Source organism: Chrysemys picta, chromosome 12, assembly GCF_011386835.1.
Source record: "Chrysemys picta bellii isolate R12L10 chromosome 12, ASM1138683v2, whole genome shotgun sequence".
NCBI lineage: Eukaryota > Metazoa > Chordata > Testudines > Emydidae > Chrysemys > Chrysemys picta.
Window position 1 is genome coordinate 38,089,371 of NC_088802.1, and position 17,463 is coordinate 38,106,833.

At 39.4% G+C, this 17,463-nt stretch overlaps 1 protein-coding gene across 1 annotated transcript in view; it reads left to right on the forward strand.

Annotated features, from left to right (window-relative positions):
- B3GNTL1 (UDP-GlcNAc:betaGal beta-1,3-N-acetylglucosaminyltransferase like 1) overlaps positions 1–17,463 on the forward strand; it is a 140,914-nt gene that overhangs the window by 112,187 nt on the left and 11,264 nt on the right. The window contains exons 5-6 of the mRNA XM_065563370.1: positions 9,662–9,730; positions 11,453–11,527. Coding sequence (XP_065419442.1) covers positions 9,662–9,730; positions 11,453–11,527 — 144 coding nt within the window. The remainder of the gene's footprint in view (positions 1–9,661; positions 9,731–11,452; positions 11,528–17,463) is intronic.

Below are 17,463 nucleotides of genomic sequence, written 5' to 3' on the forward strand. Positions count from 1 at the left end.
GGTAATCTGAAAGTTTTAGTATGGTTTAGATTAAAAACATGAAAGTGGTATTCCATGTTCTTGAATCTACAAGTAGTCAGGTACTGAACCGCAATACTAAGTGAAGGCCCAAGGACCCAAATGAAAATGTGTCACCTATTGAAAATAGCCTACTTTAGTATAGAAATTAACAACAAAATCTATTATACTAGACCAATGCAACACCATTTTCTTCAATGAAGTTGTGTTAGCATAAACTGGTGTAGAATCTGGTACATCACTTGTATGCTAATGACTTTTAGATATATATGCTTAGGGCCTAAGGCCTTAGATGCTTTTGAAAATTGTACCCATATTCAACTTTATTACTGCTGTATCCTATTACTATCAAAGTATTAGTGCCTCAGTAAAAATTAGTCTCTGTAGTACATAATTCAATGTTGAAAATGGGACTCAGACTCCTTAGTCATGTAGGCACTTGTGAACATTTTATTTATAGATTAGATTCCGGTTGGAGCTATGCGAAAATCTAAATGTGTCTGAATTTCATTATGGGGATTAATCGGTTTGGACTGTCCAGTGGAAAGCATAATGCAGCCTCTCCTGAGCTGTTGACCCTTTTGAAACAGTGGATGTGTCTGATATACTTAGGAGCGGGATATCCTATATTTATTAGATGTATATGAAGTATTTGAAAAGTATACTAATTGTGTACTTAATAGCACTACTGCTTCAGAAACAGAACTTAGCATTTTCTGGAAACATCAGTCTTCCTTTGTTCAGAGATACTTGCAAAATGTTATCCAAGTGTGTTTTGAAAATTGCCACAATGCCATTTCAGACTATGTTCTAAAGAAAAAGGACACCTAGCTAATATCCTCCTCTCCTCCCTAAGAATGTGATGGTGATTAAAAGAAATAATGTTTTGTCTCCAAAGAGTCCAGGCATGAATTCCGAGTTCAGTGTTTATGCTAGCCTGATAGTAACCTAGCAGGAACAATACTTGTTTAACTAGTATTTTTTTAATGAATTGATTGCCAGTATCTCAGTATTCTTAAGGAAATGCTGCTTCCTGACTGTACCCTTCTTGATTCAAACAGTTGACAGTGGGGTAGTGTTAGCATTTCTGCAAGAGTGAAACTAAACAGACCTTTTTTTGTTTAAAACACATCCGTTTTGTCTGTAATGTGCAGTTGAAGATGGAAACCAAATGTTTCAGGGATGCTATGTATGCCTTGAGGGATTTTTTGGTGCTGTCTTGTCTATTATATTGTTGTTTGTCAAACCTCAGCTAAAAGGAATACTTTTGCTCTGTTTCTGTACCATTCCCCTAAAGCCACAGCTGGAAATAGTGCTCCAAAGAGAACAGCACATAAGCAGCTAACTGAAAAACAGTGAGAGACGCAATGAATAAGCTCTAGATCTAGTTATGTAATTAAGCTACTAGGGGATAGCATCTCTAGAAGTGCGCCCATAATGCCATGGCTAACCCAACCCCATAAAAGCCTCTGAATGACAATCCTTTCCATCAATAGCATATCAGGAAAGTATCTTGTGAACCCCCTCTTGTAGCATGTTATCTATCCACTTAATAGTTTTAAATCAAATGCTTGAGTCTGATACTGACCTTTTGTATCTACAAGGTACTATGGTTTATCAGTAACAGGGTCATTTGTCTGTGCTGAGACTACAGTCCTGTACCTGTTCTACAAGTTCACAAAACTTCTAACTTTTGCAGTGGTTTCAAAATACTTAATAAAATATGTGAAGGGCCTCAGGGAGTGAAGATGGGAGAACTGAGACTCTAGAGATATAAGTAAAGGAAACCAATCTTACACCCCTGCTTTTAGTGAAGTAACAAATCACGCTGTTATGAACCTGTTTTACAGGAGAGCTCAAAGAGAGAAGGCAACAAGGAAATAAGAGTGGGGAAGAAGTACAAGTTTCAGTAAAACCCAGATGTAGAGAGTCTGTAAATGGAGACTCCCTGCCTCCAACAGCCCCTTTATTGACTTAACAGAAATATGACTTATGAATTAAAGATAGCAAGGAAATTTCTTTGCCATTCCCGTTCTGAAAGCTATTATGATGCTCAGTACCTTAAGCACTTGCAGTACAGATGCTGCAGCACAGACACTGCAGTTTACACCTAGTCTGCAATTGAAAATATTACTGGCATAACTCTTGTTTTGGGGTCTGATTCTTTTATTGAACTAGTTATCCTTGTACAAGCCCCTCATAATCTGGATGCAGTTATAATTGTAGAAAGATACCTTGTGTAGCTTATTTCCCATCCCTTATGGAATAAACACTTTTATGCCTGTATAACTGCACTCACACTAGGGGAGTTTTACCACTTTAACTGTTCTGTACTGGTACAACTTTTATGCTGGACAGACCCTTCCTGTATAGGGTAACATGCCTGTGTAGTCCAGTGATTAATACCAGACCACAAGAGTGTAATTTTAGAGAAGGTATTACATCTGTTTCAAAGCATTTTAATGATTTTGGCCATCGCATGTCAGGCTTCGGTTTTCAAGCTATTGAATCAATTAAAACAAACTAGAGGAGATGACAGACAGAGGCACAAGAAGCAATCTCAATATTTTTAATAGGAATTGGCTGCTAAAGAAATGACCAAAGGCCATCCTCCATTTCTGGAGAAGAGAAACTTACAAATGGGTCCCAAGCTGTTTTTCCATGAATGGAGCTATTTGTTGCATGTAACAAGGGATTGTGTGTATGATTAGAGGTGTTTACATTGTATGCTGGCTATAACGTAGGCACTGGATTCTGGCATTCAATGTGTATTGCGGGAAAGTAATGCTGTCTCTAACTGAGCAGTGTCTCAGATCTGATAAATGAAGCACATGCTTGGAATTAAAAGGCACACCCACTTCCTGTGGTTCAGCAGTAAAGATGAACAGGTGGAATGAGATTGGCACTTTGATGCCGATTATGATCTTTGGATCTTGTGTAAGAATGGTCATGCTCATTAGCTTTGTGGTTCCAGTTGAGACAGACTGGAAGGCCTGTACATCTGACACGGTGTCTCTTTTTGTTTGACATTAACTTCACTTTCTTTTATTACACTATGATGCTTACACTCTGAGTTATTTTTTTCTGAGGTGCTTTGAAAGAATAGATTTTAATTTTCCAGAAACGTATATTAAAATAATCCCTAGGCCTTCAAGCAACTATCAATGTAAAAAATTGGAACAAAGAGAAGGATCGTGAAGCTCATCAGAGATTTAAAATATATGAAGGATACATGAGCCCAGGCAATAAAATCCCCTATCATAATTCTGCAATATATGGTCTAGGGAAAATGTGCTAGAGAGGACTTGGTAGGTGTTTTGTACAGTTTTCTAAGGCTTATTCACATAGGACTAGCTTACAGTAAAGTATGCTTTTTCAGATAACAGCTTCACTGTATGTAGAGGTTCATTATAGCTAGCATTGCATTTTGTGCATCACAGTGTTTAGGGAGGTGGTAGAGAAAATCAAGTAGCAGAGTCATTGTACTTCATTGTAGAAGTCACTGTCTCAGTTTGCTAGAATCAGGTTTCACAGCATGCTATAAATCATCAGCCTACATGTAAAGCACATTGCAACTGATATCAAGCTCATTTTCAAGGTGAAATATAATCTTGAGGGGAAAAAATACTGTGAAGAAGACCCTGCTATCAAAAGTAGTATTCTTAGGTTGCTAAACTCTGCATAGGCCTTACCACTGGAAATTCTAATACAATGATGAGCAGAGGAGAAAGTGTAAAAAGCCATTTCCTGTAGTGAACAAGAAATCAGAAGGCACATCAAGTATGAAATGAGCTACTGTTCCTCTTGTTACAACTATTAGACACTTTCAAAAAACTAGTTTTGCAAAAATAATAATTATAAAACTTAATTGGCAGCAGAATTAAGCATTGACTTCACGGGAAACTCCCACCCTAGATGGATTTTCAAAAACGGCTAGTGATTTGGAGTTCCTCAATTTTGGGGTCCCCAAATCGAGAGACTTTAAAGAGGCCTAATTTTCAGAAGGTGGGTGCGCAGCACTATCTAACATTTCTAGTCTCTAACCGTCTTCAAACAGCTTCCGTTTTTGTTAAAAACAACCTGCCAGAAAAATGTTTTCTTCTTCCCCAAATGTGGAATATCTCCCCCAGAGGGAGATTTGTCAGAGTTAGAATTTTGGAATTTGGTCCAGAGAGACTTTTTGTTGTGAAAGAGTGTTGTGTTGTGTTGTTTTGGTTTGGTTTTAATGCTACATTTGTTTACATATTATGTGAGCCATGCCAATAACGCACTGTTTCTCATAATAACTGTATAACTGATGACTTATGGGTAGCTGTTGGAATTGTGCTTTTCCCTTGCTGTATTTTAGCTTGGAAAAGTAGCAATCTTTTTTTCTTTTTTCTTTCGGCATTGTGAAGATTTGAGTAAAACAGTATCAAAACAAAAAATATTTTGCCACTTATTCATTTTCTTACAACCAAAGAGTGATCTGATGTATCAATCACACATACTCAGACGCCGTTGCAATATTACATTCTGTTGTTTCCTAATAGTGGCTATTTTGGCTTTCGAGCCAACTGAAAGCAGTAAATAAGACTTGGAGTTACTAACTCATTTATTTATGATCCAGCGTGTAGTTCTAGTTGCAGCAAAGAATCTTGAGAGTATTTTTCAGTCATTACATTATTTTATAATTCATAGGTTTCACCCCAGGATACAGTACTGCAGACATGGATAGTCTTCATAAAAGACACAAGATTGGAATTAATTGGTGGAGGAAAATAAATAAGAGAGACTGTGTTAAGCCTATTAGTCTAAAGTAAACAGGTCATGTAAGCCTGATGCTCTGAGTTCTGCTTATTGCATAAACAATTGGGTGCAAGTTCTGTATCCAGTTTCCGGACACACATTTTTTTAAATTAAAAAATAAATAGTGGTGGCAGAAAAATAATCAACTGTCTCTTGGACCACCCACATGGCCTATAATCCAGTGGAAGAATTACCTGTTCTAGGCTAATGTGTTTTACAGTACTATAATTATTGGGTTTAAACTGCCTAAAACCATTGGAAGTTACATATAAAGATACCTGTGTGTTAGGCATTCATCTTTCTGATAAGAAAACTTTAACTCAGATTGAATCAACCCCATCTTCCAAAGGAAATTTGTCTCATATACTTTCCTGCTATGTAAAATCATATGTTGTATTTGCTTGATTCTTTCATGCTTTTTTTATTGCCTTTACTGGGAGTTTCATATGTCAGATGACCTCAGGACTGGATGTGTAGGGTGGCCAACACATGGTGTTTATACTTTGCAGCAGGTAGTGGCCATAGTTGGTACATGGGGGAGGTAATATGGTGGTCAAGGACCTAGTCATACAGGAAAGGTTGTTGGGTACACAACATTGAGTGGCTATAAATACAGTCCATGGACAGATCAAGACTTTTTTTTAGTTATTTAAGAACAAAATCATGCTGATGCTCAGCACAATAATGTTCTTCATCTCAGGGCCTGGAATTGAATTTTCAACTTAATTCTTTGGGAATGAAGCCTGGATAAAGCTTTCACTTTTATCTTAGCTGAAAGGTGAACAGTTTATTCTTTGGTCACAAAGTTGGAAAAATAATTAAATAAAGTATCCATAACAGCATTGATATTGCTAAAAAGATAGCTCGGATCCTTGGAACAGAAATCCAAGGTATTGTTTTATATTCCCTGCAAGAATTAAGTTCCTCCACCAATGACTTTTTTGCACTAGGAGTGGAAACAATAATGGGATAATAGTAAAGCAAAGTTTAGCAAATATGATCTGCTGCTAGTAATGGAACATCTTTTATATTTGTTAAATGTTGTTTTACCACTCATCATTGCCATGGATAGTGCAAAAAAGTCATTGGTGGGGAAACTTAACTCTTGCAGGGAAGTGAAGAGTTTGAAAGCAGGTAAATGCAGCATGCAAAGTACTGATACAAAAAATGTGCATCCTAATTTAGCAAGGAAACATTAGCCTGTTGCCACACAAACTGAGATGGGAAACACATAATTGTTCCCTACAAGTATTCTCCATTGGTTTGTACACTTCCATTTTAAATGACTCTTGTAACGGGGAATCTTAGAAGATTATTGCACAGTCAGATGACTCCCATCCCATGGTTCGTCCCCACATGTATATATCAGAAGAGAGGCACAGAGGGAAAGTTTAGGGTGCCACTACCATGCCCAATCCTGGCTCCCCTATAACATGTATTTGACATGCCATAGGCTCTTTACATGTTGAAATATGGAGGAGTGTTTGGGTCAGAACTCACAGGAATGAAAAACATGTTAATTTGTGCCATTTGAGAGAGTAACCCAAAGAGCTAGAATCCTAGTGTTTTGGCTTCAAATAATTGACCGTGGTTATCACATGCCAATGTCCTACCCACCCCGTCAGTCACTGTAAATTCTTTTTGCAGACATCGATTCCACTAGCTCCTTAATCACTTCTACTTTACTTTGAGTTCCGTCCAGTTGGTTGATCTTTCTCTCGTACTGCAATACAATATTCTCAGTGTGATCTCACAACCAGCATTGGTGGGGGACTCTCATCTTGTTGGTCTGTGATGTGATGCCTCTGTGCTTGCAGACCGAAACTCCATTAATTTGATTTTCAATTCTCATCTAATTAGCAGTCCATTGTCATCCTCACGCTCTTCCAGCAGTCCTGCTTTCCAAGCACAAACATCTGCCTCCCCTGGTGTGTTTGATTAGTTTCCTCCAGATTTTAATAGCTATATTTTTCCCTATTGAGTCTCAGTTTCTTATATACTGCTCATGTTTCTAGTCACTCTGTGTTCCTTTATTATTTATCTTTTGTCTCCGTTGTTCACGGATTGGCCTATACTAGAAGATTGATTATACCTAGGGCTTGAAAAGAGCCCCAACTGATAGTACCTGGCCTTCACCCCAAAGGTTTTTTGCACTAGACAGTCTTTATTTTGTAACTGAAAAAAAGCTCGGTCTGAGAATTGCCTGAAGGCACTGAGGGCCTAATTCTGTTGCTAAGGAATTTTGCCCTGGCTTGGAAGGGCAGAGGGCTGGCAATTCCATATCACTTTTAGCCTTCAGACCAAGAGTAGATTAACAATGGGAGAGTAAATCAGTCAATGTCATTTATGTCACTTAGATGTGAATTAGCCACCCTGCTGCGTGACATAATTTATGCTGATTTAAGCACTAGTGTGGACAGTCCTATGTTGATGGGAGAGTTTCTCCCGCCAATGTAGCTGCTGACACTCGCGGGAGCTGGAGTAATTAAGCCAATGAGAGAGTTCTCTCCTGTCCGCTTAGAGCGGCTACACTAGAGTGCTTACAGGGGCGCAGCTGTATCGGTGCACCTGCGCCCCTGTAAGCTCTCTAGTGTAGCCATAGCCGATGGGACTGATGTAACTCCCACTGAAATTAATGAAAAGACTTTCATTGTCTTCAGAGGGAGTGGGGATCACTAGGTTAAGGGAAATGATTATCTTAATCATAGGAAGAAAATGAGGTGGCTGCTGCTATGAAAAGGATCCAGCCTTCTGTAACATTATGTGACTTTAAGAAATAAAAACCCAGCTGTCTGAATTTTCAAGTTTTCTAGTTTTTAAGTCTTGTTAATCAATTTTTAATGCAAAAATAAAAAGGGTAGAAAAATGCCACCCATCCCTCCACAGAATAATTGATTTTTATGAGACCTTAACTAAATATCTACAAACAAATGCTCTGCTTCATTCTGACAGGCCTGAGAGAGTAACATGAACGGGGCAATGGAAATCAAAGGAAAATAGGCTGCATTTGTAAAATTCTCTGGAAAATGTTATTGGCAACCCATGCTTTATTTTGGAGCCACCATATAACTGGGATCACAGGCATATTTGTGAGGAATGTAAATAAGTAAACATTTGAAATATTTGGCAAGTTTGCATCCAGAAATAATGCTTCATTACAGCGTACAATAAGAGAAACCAAAGTATTTCTGTGGTAATTTACAATGCTCCTTAAATCTGTTTAACTCCGCCATTTTTTAAAAATCTGTTTGCATTTTGTAAGGCAGTTTACAAGTACATAGGTGTGTATGTACAAAACACACACATAGAATTTAGGTGTAATATAAAATACAGGTAAGAATACAGGCTCCCCAAATTTTGGTGCACTGTGGTTAAGAATGTATTGTACTGTTACAGAAATGTTCTCAGGTATTATTGCAGCCATGTTGTACACAGGTATCTGGTGAAATATTCTAGCTCCACGGGTAGTTTCTGTAGTGTTTTAACATCTGTAGGTTAATGGATATTTAGTTCAGAATTGTGATACTCAGGTAAATGTGCAGGTATTGGTTATCCAGAATGTAAATGAGAGGTACATTTGTGTAGGGGTGTTATAGTGTAATTTTAGGTCAAGGTCCTCTTGTTTTGCTTTTGTTCCTTGTGCATTACAAGTGACTATAAGGCACAACACTTCCCACCTAGAATTGAGACTGTCCAATCCGAACTATGGTCTGTTCTATGTTTTGTAGTTCTGGTCTATTGTTGAGCCAACAATAGCAACAAGCTTTCCTATTCTGAGCCATAAGGTTGTGATGTGTTCACTTGATGCTGCTATTAATATTCTTAGTTGTCTTGTGGCTCTGAATGTGTGTTTCGCAGCAGGAAGTCTCCTAGGCTGGATTTTTTTTTTTTTTTTAATTCAGACGTATGTCAAAGATTTTCTGTAGCTTTTTTCTGTGTATGAGCAAAATGTTTGAAATCTGTCCCAGAAAATGTGTGTGCAGTGAACTACTAAATCACATTAAAGTAATCTTTAATAGTCTTTAATTAATCTTTAATATTTAAACATTTTTTCAAGGAATGGGATAGAATGATGGATTTGTTATCAGCGAGATTTAACATGCTTCTTGTTAACTGACATCTCTCAGGGGACATTTAAGTTTTTCCTTTCACCATGCGCCTACATAGGAGGTTATTCTAGAACTTTAGAAAGGACAACCTGTTAGAACTTGACAATGCTTATATCAGGAGTTCTCAAACTTTTTCATAATGGGATGGTTTTTCATTCAGTAGAAAATCCAGCTTTCCACTGGAGAAAAGTTTCAAACAGAAATAATTTGATTAGCCCTACTCATCATGTAAGTAGAGTGCATGTCTCATGGATATCTTCCCTCCTACTGGCAATCACACAAAGCACCTGCTTTCCCATTCCGAGGCGCATTACACCCCTGTGGCAAACTACAGCGACTGTCTGCCTCAAGAATAGTGTGGGGAAAGCTGTCTTTAATGTGATTCAGCAGCTCCAAGCAAGTAGGAGAGCCAGAACCGTCGGCCCAATCTTACACTCACTCACACATGTGCTCAACTTTACTCATAGGAATAAGCATTTTCAGGATAAAGGCCCATGTAACCAGCCTGCACTCCTCCACGTACCAGCAGTCGCTGTGTGATTCATAGACCGTTTGAAATCCACCATCCTGCACTCTTTTCAGAATGGCTTGTGAGGAGCTGAAAATCAGATTCCTTTTGAGGGCTTTGTGAAGGTGAGAAAGGGAATAGAGGGGCAAGGTTAGTGGGGATATGATAGCAAGTGAGACGTCTGCTGGTAGTACTGAGCTTTATTAAATCCTTTGTCTCCTTTTTCTGTTTTCACCAGGTAGCTGCATTTTGTGATGTTGATGAAAATAAAATAGCGAAAGGTTTCTACACTTACCAAGAATCCAAGGTTAGTAACAATTAGTGTCACTTCCATTACTGTCATCTGGAATTATCTTGTGAGAAGTGACATTCTAAGCTCATTAGACAAACAACAACAAAAAGAGTGTCACTAATTTTAAATATAGTGAAGAATTATAGTGTGCAGTCCATACTATATTTATTTAATTAGGGGTCTAGATGGCTGGGGATGGGTAATGGAATGTGTGGAATTTTTCTTCCTATACAGTAGGGAGCCAGAGTGACATTTAGCACCAATTGTGATTGTGTTTTTTTGTAACATGAGAACCAAATGAGAGCAGCAACTCATTTCACATAGTGCATAGAACAGATGGTGGTAAGTTTTGGTCAGTTCCAACCCCTGCTAGAATGAAACCATTGGCCTCTCTTATGTTAGCAATCCTGCACCCTCCAGTCTCCTCACCAATAGATATTGCTACATGTGGGGAATAAGCAGGCAGGAACAGAGGCTCTTCAGGAACAAGGATCCTGTTTTCATGTAGATGCTCTTTGAGCTCTGGTCAAGTGAAAAATCTCTAGAAATGCAGAATAAGAAAGGGAATTACGTGGGTTGAGTTGGAGGGAGGGGGCAGGGGGAGAGATTTATAGAAGCAAAATTATTTCCCTGAAGACTGTTTTCCATGAAGATTCAACTGCTCTTTAGTAGGAGAGGGGAAATGGAATGATGTGGGGTTTCATGACTTAGCATCTCCTGCGTCAATAAATTATACCAATAAAAAGCATGATCACAGCAAGTCTGTGTGGGAGAGAGGTCAGTTTCTAGATCTAAGGTAAGGGAAGTTCTTTGTACTGTAGTTGAGAGGGAGCCAGGAGCACACTGCAGTCACTGAAACTGTGGTCAGTTTAGAGGGGAAGAAAAACAAATGTCTTTTTAATGTATTCTGTGTATGGGGCCAAACTCCTGTTGAAGTGAGTTTTACTACCGACTTTAGTGGGAGCAGGATTTGGCCCATGATGCATAAAAGCTAAAATCTGTGGTGAAAGAAAGGAAGGAAGAAAGAAAAAGAGAAAAGTTTAGTGGTTATTTATAGAGCTATATTCAACCTAGCACAGTGTTTCTGTTTGAAGAAGAGTCCAAAGGATAGATTGTAACATGCTCCCTAGGTGACATGTCTCTCACTAGCCCAGCTGGGAATCACCTGGACAAATGTAGGCAGAAGGTTTTTGTGTTACTCAAGATAAAGGAAGAAGATATTTAAATGGCAGTAAATGAACCATCTAAAAAGAAAGTGTCACAATCCTGGAGCAATATTGATTTTTATGGTAATAAAACAATTTAGCGCCACTCATGAGAATCTACTGTAAGCATAAGGCCAGATTCAGTGCTGTTGATTTCACTGGGCAGTCAGACCCATGGAGCTCAGGACTCTGAGAAGCTGATGTATGCCATCAGCTCCTGCTGAAGGCAATGGGAATTGAGGGTGTTTAGTAACTTTGTAGTATCCAGAGTCTTCATTCTTGATGATACAGTTGAAGTATTTGTGTAATAAGCTCTGACCTGAAATCATGTGTACATCTATCTAAGGCATTACAGAAAGTAGTTGTTTATGGTGACCCAGAAACTACATTGTATTTGAAGTGAAAGGCAAAATAATGAGCCATTCTAATACATGATCTTTGAATACAATTTCACTCTTTAATGCCAAACAACCCCCATTATTGAGCTAAAAATAACCCTTTATGTCTTCTAATGAAATTTCACTGTTTGCAGGAGAGACCAAAACCCCAAATTCCCATACAACATTTCAGAGACGCAACCCCACCTTTCATTATCTGTGTAAAGTTGGTGAGTACAGTTTTTGGCATAAGCTATCTGTATCTGCTAGCATCACCCTAATTAAGGATGTGCTTTTGTTTTATTATAAAACTCATTTTCCAGTGGTTTATAGAAGTGTTTTTAGTAGGGCTGTCAAGCGATTAAAAAAAATTAATTGTGATTAATTGCACTGTTAAAGAATAATAGAATACCATTTATTTAAATATGTTTGGATGTTTTCTACATTTTCAAATACATTGATTTCAATTACCACACAGAATACAAAGTGTACAGTGCTCACTTTATATTATTTTTATTACAAATATTTGCACAATAAAAAACAAAAGAAATGGTATTTTTCAGTTCACCTAATACAAGTATTGTAGTGCAATCTCTTTATCGTGAATGTAGAATTATGTACAAAAAACTAACTGCACTCAAAAATAAAATAATGTAAAATTTTAGAGCCTGCATGTCCACTCAGTCCTACTTCTTTTTCAGCCAATCACTCAGACAAACAAGTTTGTTTACATTTGCAGGAGATAATGCTGCCCGCTTCTTGTTTACAGTTTCACCTGAAAGTGACAACAGGTGTTTGCATGGCACAGTTGTAGCCAGCATCGCAAGATAATTACATGCCAGATGCTCTAAAGATTCGTATGTCTCCATAAGCTTCAACCACCCTTCCAGATGACATGCATCCATGCTGATGAGGTGTTCTGCTCGATAACAATGCAGAGCAGTGCAGACCGACGCATGTTCATTTTCATCATCTGAGTCAGATGTCACCAGCAGAAGGTTATTTTTCTTTTTTGGTGGTTTGGGTTCTGTAGTTTCCGCATTGGAGTATTGCTCTTCTAAGACTTCTGAAAGCATTTTCCACACCTCGTCCCTCTCAGTGTTTGGAAGGCACTTCAGATTCTTAAATCTTGGGTCGAGTGCTGTAGCTATCTTTAGAAATCTCACATTGGTAGCTTCTTTGTGTTTTGTCAAATCTGAAGTGAAAGTGTTCTTAAAACGAACAACGTGTTGGGTCATCATCCGAGACTGCTATAACATGAAATATATGGCAGAATGCAGGTAAAACAGAGCAGGAGACATATAATTCTCCTCCAAGGAGTTCAGTCACAAATTTAATTAGTGCATTTTTTTAAACGAGCGTCATCAGCATGGAAGTTGGAATGGTGGCGGAAGCATGAACGGGCATATGAATGTTTAGCTTATCTGGCACGTAAATTCCTTGCAGTGCTGGCTACAAAAGTGCCATGTAAATTCCTGTTCTAATTTTCAGGTGACATTGTAAATAAGAAGCAGGCAGCAATATGTCCCGTAAATGTAAACTAACTTGTTTGTCTTAGCGATTGGCTGAACAAGAAATAGGACTGAATGGGCTTGTAGACTCTAAAATTTTACATTGTTTTGTTTTTTGAGTGCAGTTATGTAACAAAAAAAAATCTACCTTTGTAAGTTGCACTTTCATGATAAAGATATTGCATTATGGTACTTGTATGAGGTGAATTGAAAAACACTATTTGTTTATCATTTTTACAGTGCAAATACTTGTAATAAAAAATAATATAAAGCGAGCACTGTACACTTTGTATTCTGTGTTGTAATTGAAATCAATATATTTGAAAATATAAAAAAGCATCCAAAAATATTTAATAAATTTCAATTGGTATTCTATCATTTAACAGTGTGATTAATCACAATTAATTTTTTTTATCGCAATTAATTTTTTGAGTTAATCACATGAGTTAATTGCGATTAATCGACAGCCCTAGTTTTTAGTCAAAACTCATCCTAAGATGTAGAGGCCAATTTTGTGAAATCGTTTTTAGAGATTATTGCAGGGAGGGAATGGAAATGTTGGAGTAATAAAAGCAAGGATATCTTTAAAGGGTCCTTAATCAGTTCTCCCTTTTTGACGTACCATTTTGTGGGCACAAATGTCCTTGCATGTTGCAGACATGGTTGGTCACTTGCCCTTGTTTGTACCCAAAATATTGCAACCATAACTGTGTTCAGGCACAGAAACTGTGAGTGCAGAAACAGAGACTTTGTTTTATAAACCAGGCCCTTAAGTCATTGTGTGCAACATGCCCATCCTTAAGCCTCTTCTGCGTCTGAGTACTGCTGAGAGTCAAAGACTGCAACCGCTTTCTCTTTCACTCATTCGGTTGACTCCTGAATTACTAAAAGATGAGCAGCAGATATTCTGCTATTACATTAAAATAACAACATAGCACAACACAAATAAGGAACAACACAAAAGCATAAGATCAGATGCTGAAAGGCATGATAGCAAATACCCTCTCACTGTGAATACTAAAAGTTACTGAAACTTGCAACTAACGCTACATATTTAAAAACCATATTGGCAGGTTTCCTTCATATAAACAAAGACATTTAAAACCTATTCGGTTTTTATGATTGTTTAGCTGAAATTCATCCCCTACAATCCCCTTTGACCTTAGCACTCCCAAGGTTAGGGTCAGCGCAGAGATCAAAGTACTTCACAGTTGTAAAACCAGACTGCAAGTACCCCAGGGCATTATCATGTAGACAGGTTGGTAATAAGCCTGACATTGGCTAGTAATATTGCAACTAATTTAATTTTTCATATGAAACATAATGGTAGATGGAAGACCAAGGACAAAACAGCTGCATAACCCATTATAAAGTACATCTAATTTCTGAAGCCCTGACAAGGAAGCTATTATACAATATCTTGTGTGCTCTGAAAACTCTGGTCCATGATTTCAACTGTAATTTTACAGTACTTTTCTCTATCAGTGACTGTATTCTGTGTGCAGACTACATTATACTGCATAGCACCTTTAAAGACAATGTTTTTGGAGCCACAATTTGGTCTACTTAGATGGAATCTTTGTGGAATGGCCTCTGGAATCTCAATATCTTTTAATCACCTTTCTGTTGCTGTGAAATTAAGAATGAAAATAGTCACAATTTTGGTGTCAAATACCCGGAGACCATGGCCAAGTAACATCCTCATTTACACTTTTGCACCCTACTGTCTGAGGTGTCTTGTTGGCTGATGGTAACACTGATGTTACTGGAGCTGAGATCATAAATTCTGCTAGTGAGGCAGCATAGAGTCATAGAATATCAGGGTTGGAAGGGACTTCAGGAGGTCCAACCCCCTGCTCAAAGCAGGACCAATCCCCAACTAAATCATCCCAGCCAAGGCTTTGTCAAGCTTGACCTTAAAAACATCTAAGGAAGGAGATTCCACCACCTCCCTAGGTAACCCATTCCAGTGCTTCACCACCCTCTTAGTGAAAAAGTTTTTCCTAATATCCAACCTAACCTCCCCTACTATAACTTGAGACTATTACTCCTTGTTCTGTCATCTGGTACCACTGAGAACAGTCTAGATCCATCCTCTTTGGAACCCACTTTCAGGTAGTTGAAAGCAGCTATCAAATCCCCCCTCATTCTTCTCTTCCGCAGACTAAATAATCCTAGTTCCCTCAGCCCTCCGCTGGACTCTTTCCAATTTTTCCACATCCTCCTTGTAGTGTAGGACCCAAATTTGGACACAGTACTCCAGATGAGGCCTCACCAATGCCAAATAAAGGGGAATGATCACGTCCCTTGATCTCTGGCAATATTCCTACTTATACAGCCCAAAATCCTGTTAGCCTTCTTGGCAACAAGGGCACACTGTTGACTCATATCCAGCTTCTTGTCCACTGTAACCCCTAGGTCCTTTTCTGCAGAACTGCTGCCTAGCCACTCAATCCCTAGGCTGTAGCAGTGCATGGGATTCTTCCATCCTAACTGCAGGACTCTGCACTTGTCCTTGTTGAACCTCATCAGATTTCTTTTGGGCCAATCCTCCCAATTTGTCTAGGTCCCTCTGTATCCTACCCCTACCTTGTTAGCGTATCTACCACTCCTCCCAGTTTAGTGTCATCTGCAAACTTGCTGAGGGCGCAATCCACGCCATCCTCCAGATCATGAATGAAGATATTGAACAAAACCAGCCCCAGGACTGACCCTTGGGGCATTCCGCTTGATACTGGCTGCCAACTAGACATGGAGCCATTGATCACTACCCGTTGAGCCTGACGATCCAGCCAGCTTTATATCCACCTTATAGTCCATTCATCCAGCCCATATTTCTTTAACTTGCTGGCAAGAATACTGTGGGAGACTGTATCAAAAGCTTTGCTAATGTCAAGGAATAACACATCCACTGCTTTCCCCTCATCCACAGAGCCAATTATCTCATCATAGAAGGCAATTAGGTTAGTCAGGCATGACTTGCCCTTGGTGAATCCATGCTGACTGTTTCTGATCACTTTCCTTTCCTCAAAGTGCTTCAAAATTGATTCCTTGAGGACCTGCTCCATGATTTTTCCAGGGACTGAGGTGAGGCTGACTGGCCTGTAGTTCCCCGGATCCTCCTATGGGCACTACATTAGCCTTTTTCCAGTCATCTGGGACCTCCCCCGATCACCATGAGTTTTCAAAGATAATGGCCAATGGCTCTGCAATCACATCCGCCAACTCCTTTAGCACCCTCGGATGCAGTGCATCCGGCCCCATGGACTTGTGCTCGTCCAGCTTTTCTAAATAGTCCTGAACCACTTCTTTCTCCACGGAGGGCTGGTCACCTCCTCCCCATACTGTGCTGCCCAGTGCAGCAGTCTGGGAGCTGACCTTGTTCGTGAAGACAGAGGCAAAAAAAGCATTGAGTACATGAGCTTTTTCCACATCTTTGTCACTAGGTTGCCTCCCCAATTCAGTAGGGGGCCCACACTTTCCTTGGCCGCCTTCTTGTTGCCAATATACCTGTAGAAACCCTTCTTGTTACTCTTAACATCCCCTTGCTGGCTGCAACTCCAAGTGTGATTTGGCCTTCCTGATTTCACTCCTGCATGCCTGAGCAATATTTTTATACTCCTCCCTGGTCATTTGTCCAATCTTCCACTTCTTGTAAGCTTCTTTTTTGTGTTTAAGATCAGCAAGGATTTCACCGTTAAGCCAAGCTGGTCGCCTGCCATATTTACTATTCTTTCTACACATCAGGATGGTTTGTTCCTGCAACCTCAATAAGGATTCTTTAAAATACAGCCAGCTCTCCTGGACCCCTTTGCCCTTCATGTTATTCTCCCAGGGGATCCTGCCCATCTGTTCCCTGAGGGAATCAAAGTCTGCTTTTCTGAAGTCCAGGGTCCGTATTCTCTTCCCACCTTTCTTCCTTGTGTCAGGATCCCGAACGTGACCATCTCATGGTCACTGCCACCTAGGTTCCCATCCACTTTTGCTTCCCCTACTAATTCTTCCCTGTTTGTGAGCAGCAGGTCAAGAAGAGCTCTGCTCCTAGTTGGTTCCTCCAGCACTTGCACCAGGAAATTGTCCCCTACGCTTTCCAAAAACTTCCTGGATTGTCTGTGCACTGCTGTATTGCTCTCCCAGCAGATATAGGGGTGATTGAAGTCCCCATGAGAACCAGGGCCTGTGATCTAGTAACTTCTGTTAGTTGCCTGAAGAAAGCCTCATCCACCTCATCCCCTTGGTCTGGTGTTCTATAGGAGACTCCCACGACGACATCACCCTTGTTGCTCACACTTCTAAACTTAATCCGTAGACTCTCAGGTTTTTCTGCAGTTTCATACTGGAGCTCTGAGCAGTCATACTGCTCTCTTACACACAATGCAACTCCCCCACCTTTTCTATCCTGCCTGTCCTTCCTGAACAGTTTATACCCATCCATGACAGTACTCCAGTCATGTGAGTTATCCCACCAAGTCTCTGTTATTCAGAGAAAGAGCAGAGAAAGAGGCCACTGCGCAGGCTTTTAGCAATATTAAAAACATAAGAGAATACAATAGTGGCCAAGTGGACAAGGACTAAATTGAAAAGGGAAAGGGTTTCTTTTCAGATTTCTTTCTTCTAAGGAACTCAAATCAATTTGTACACATTAACAATGGGGC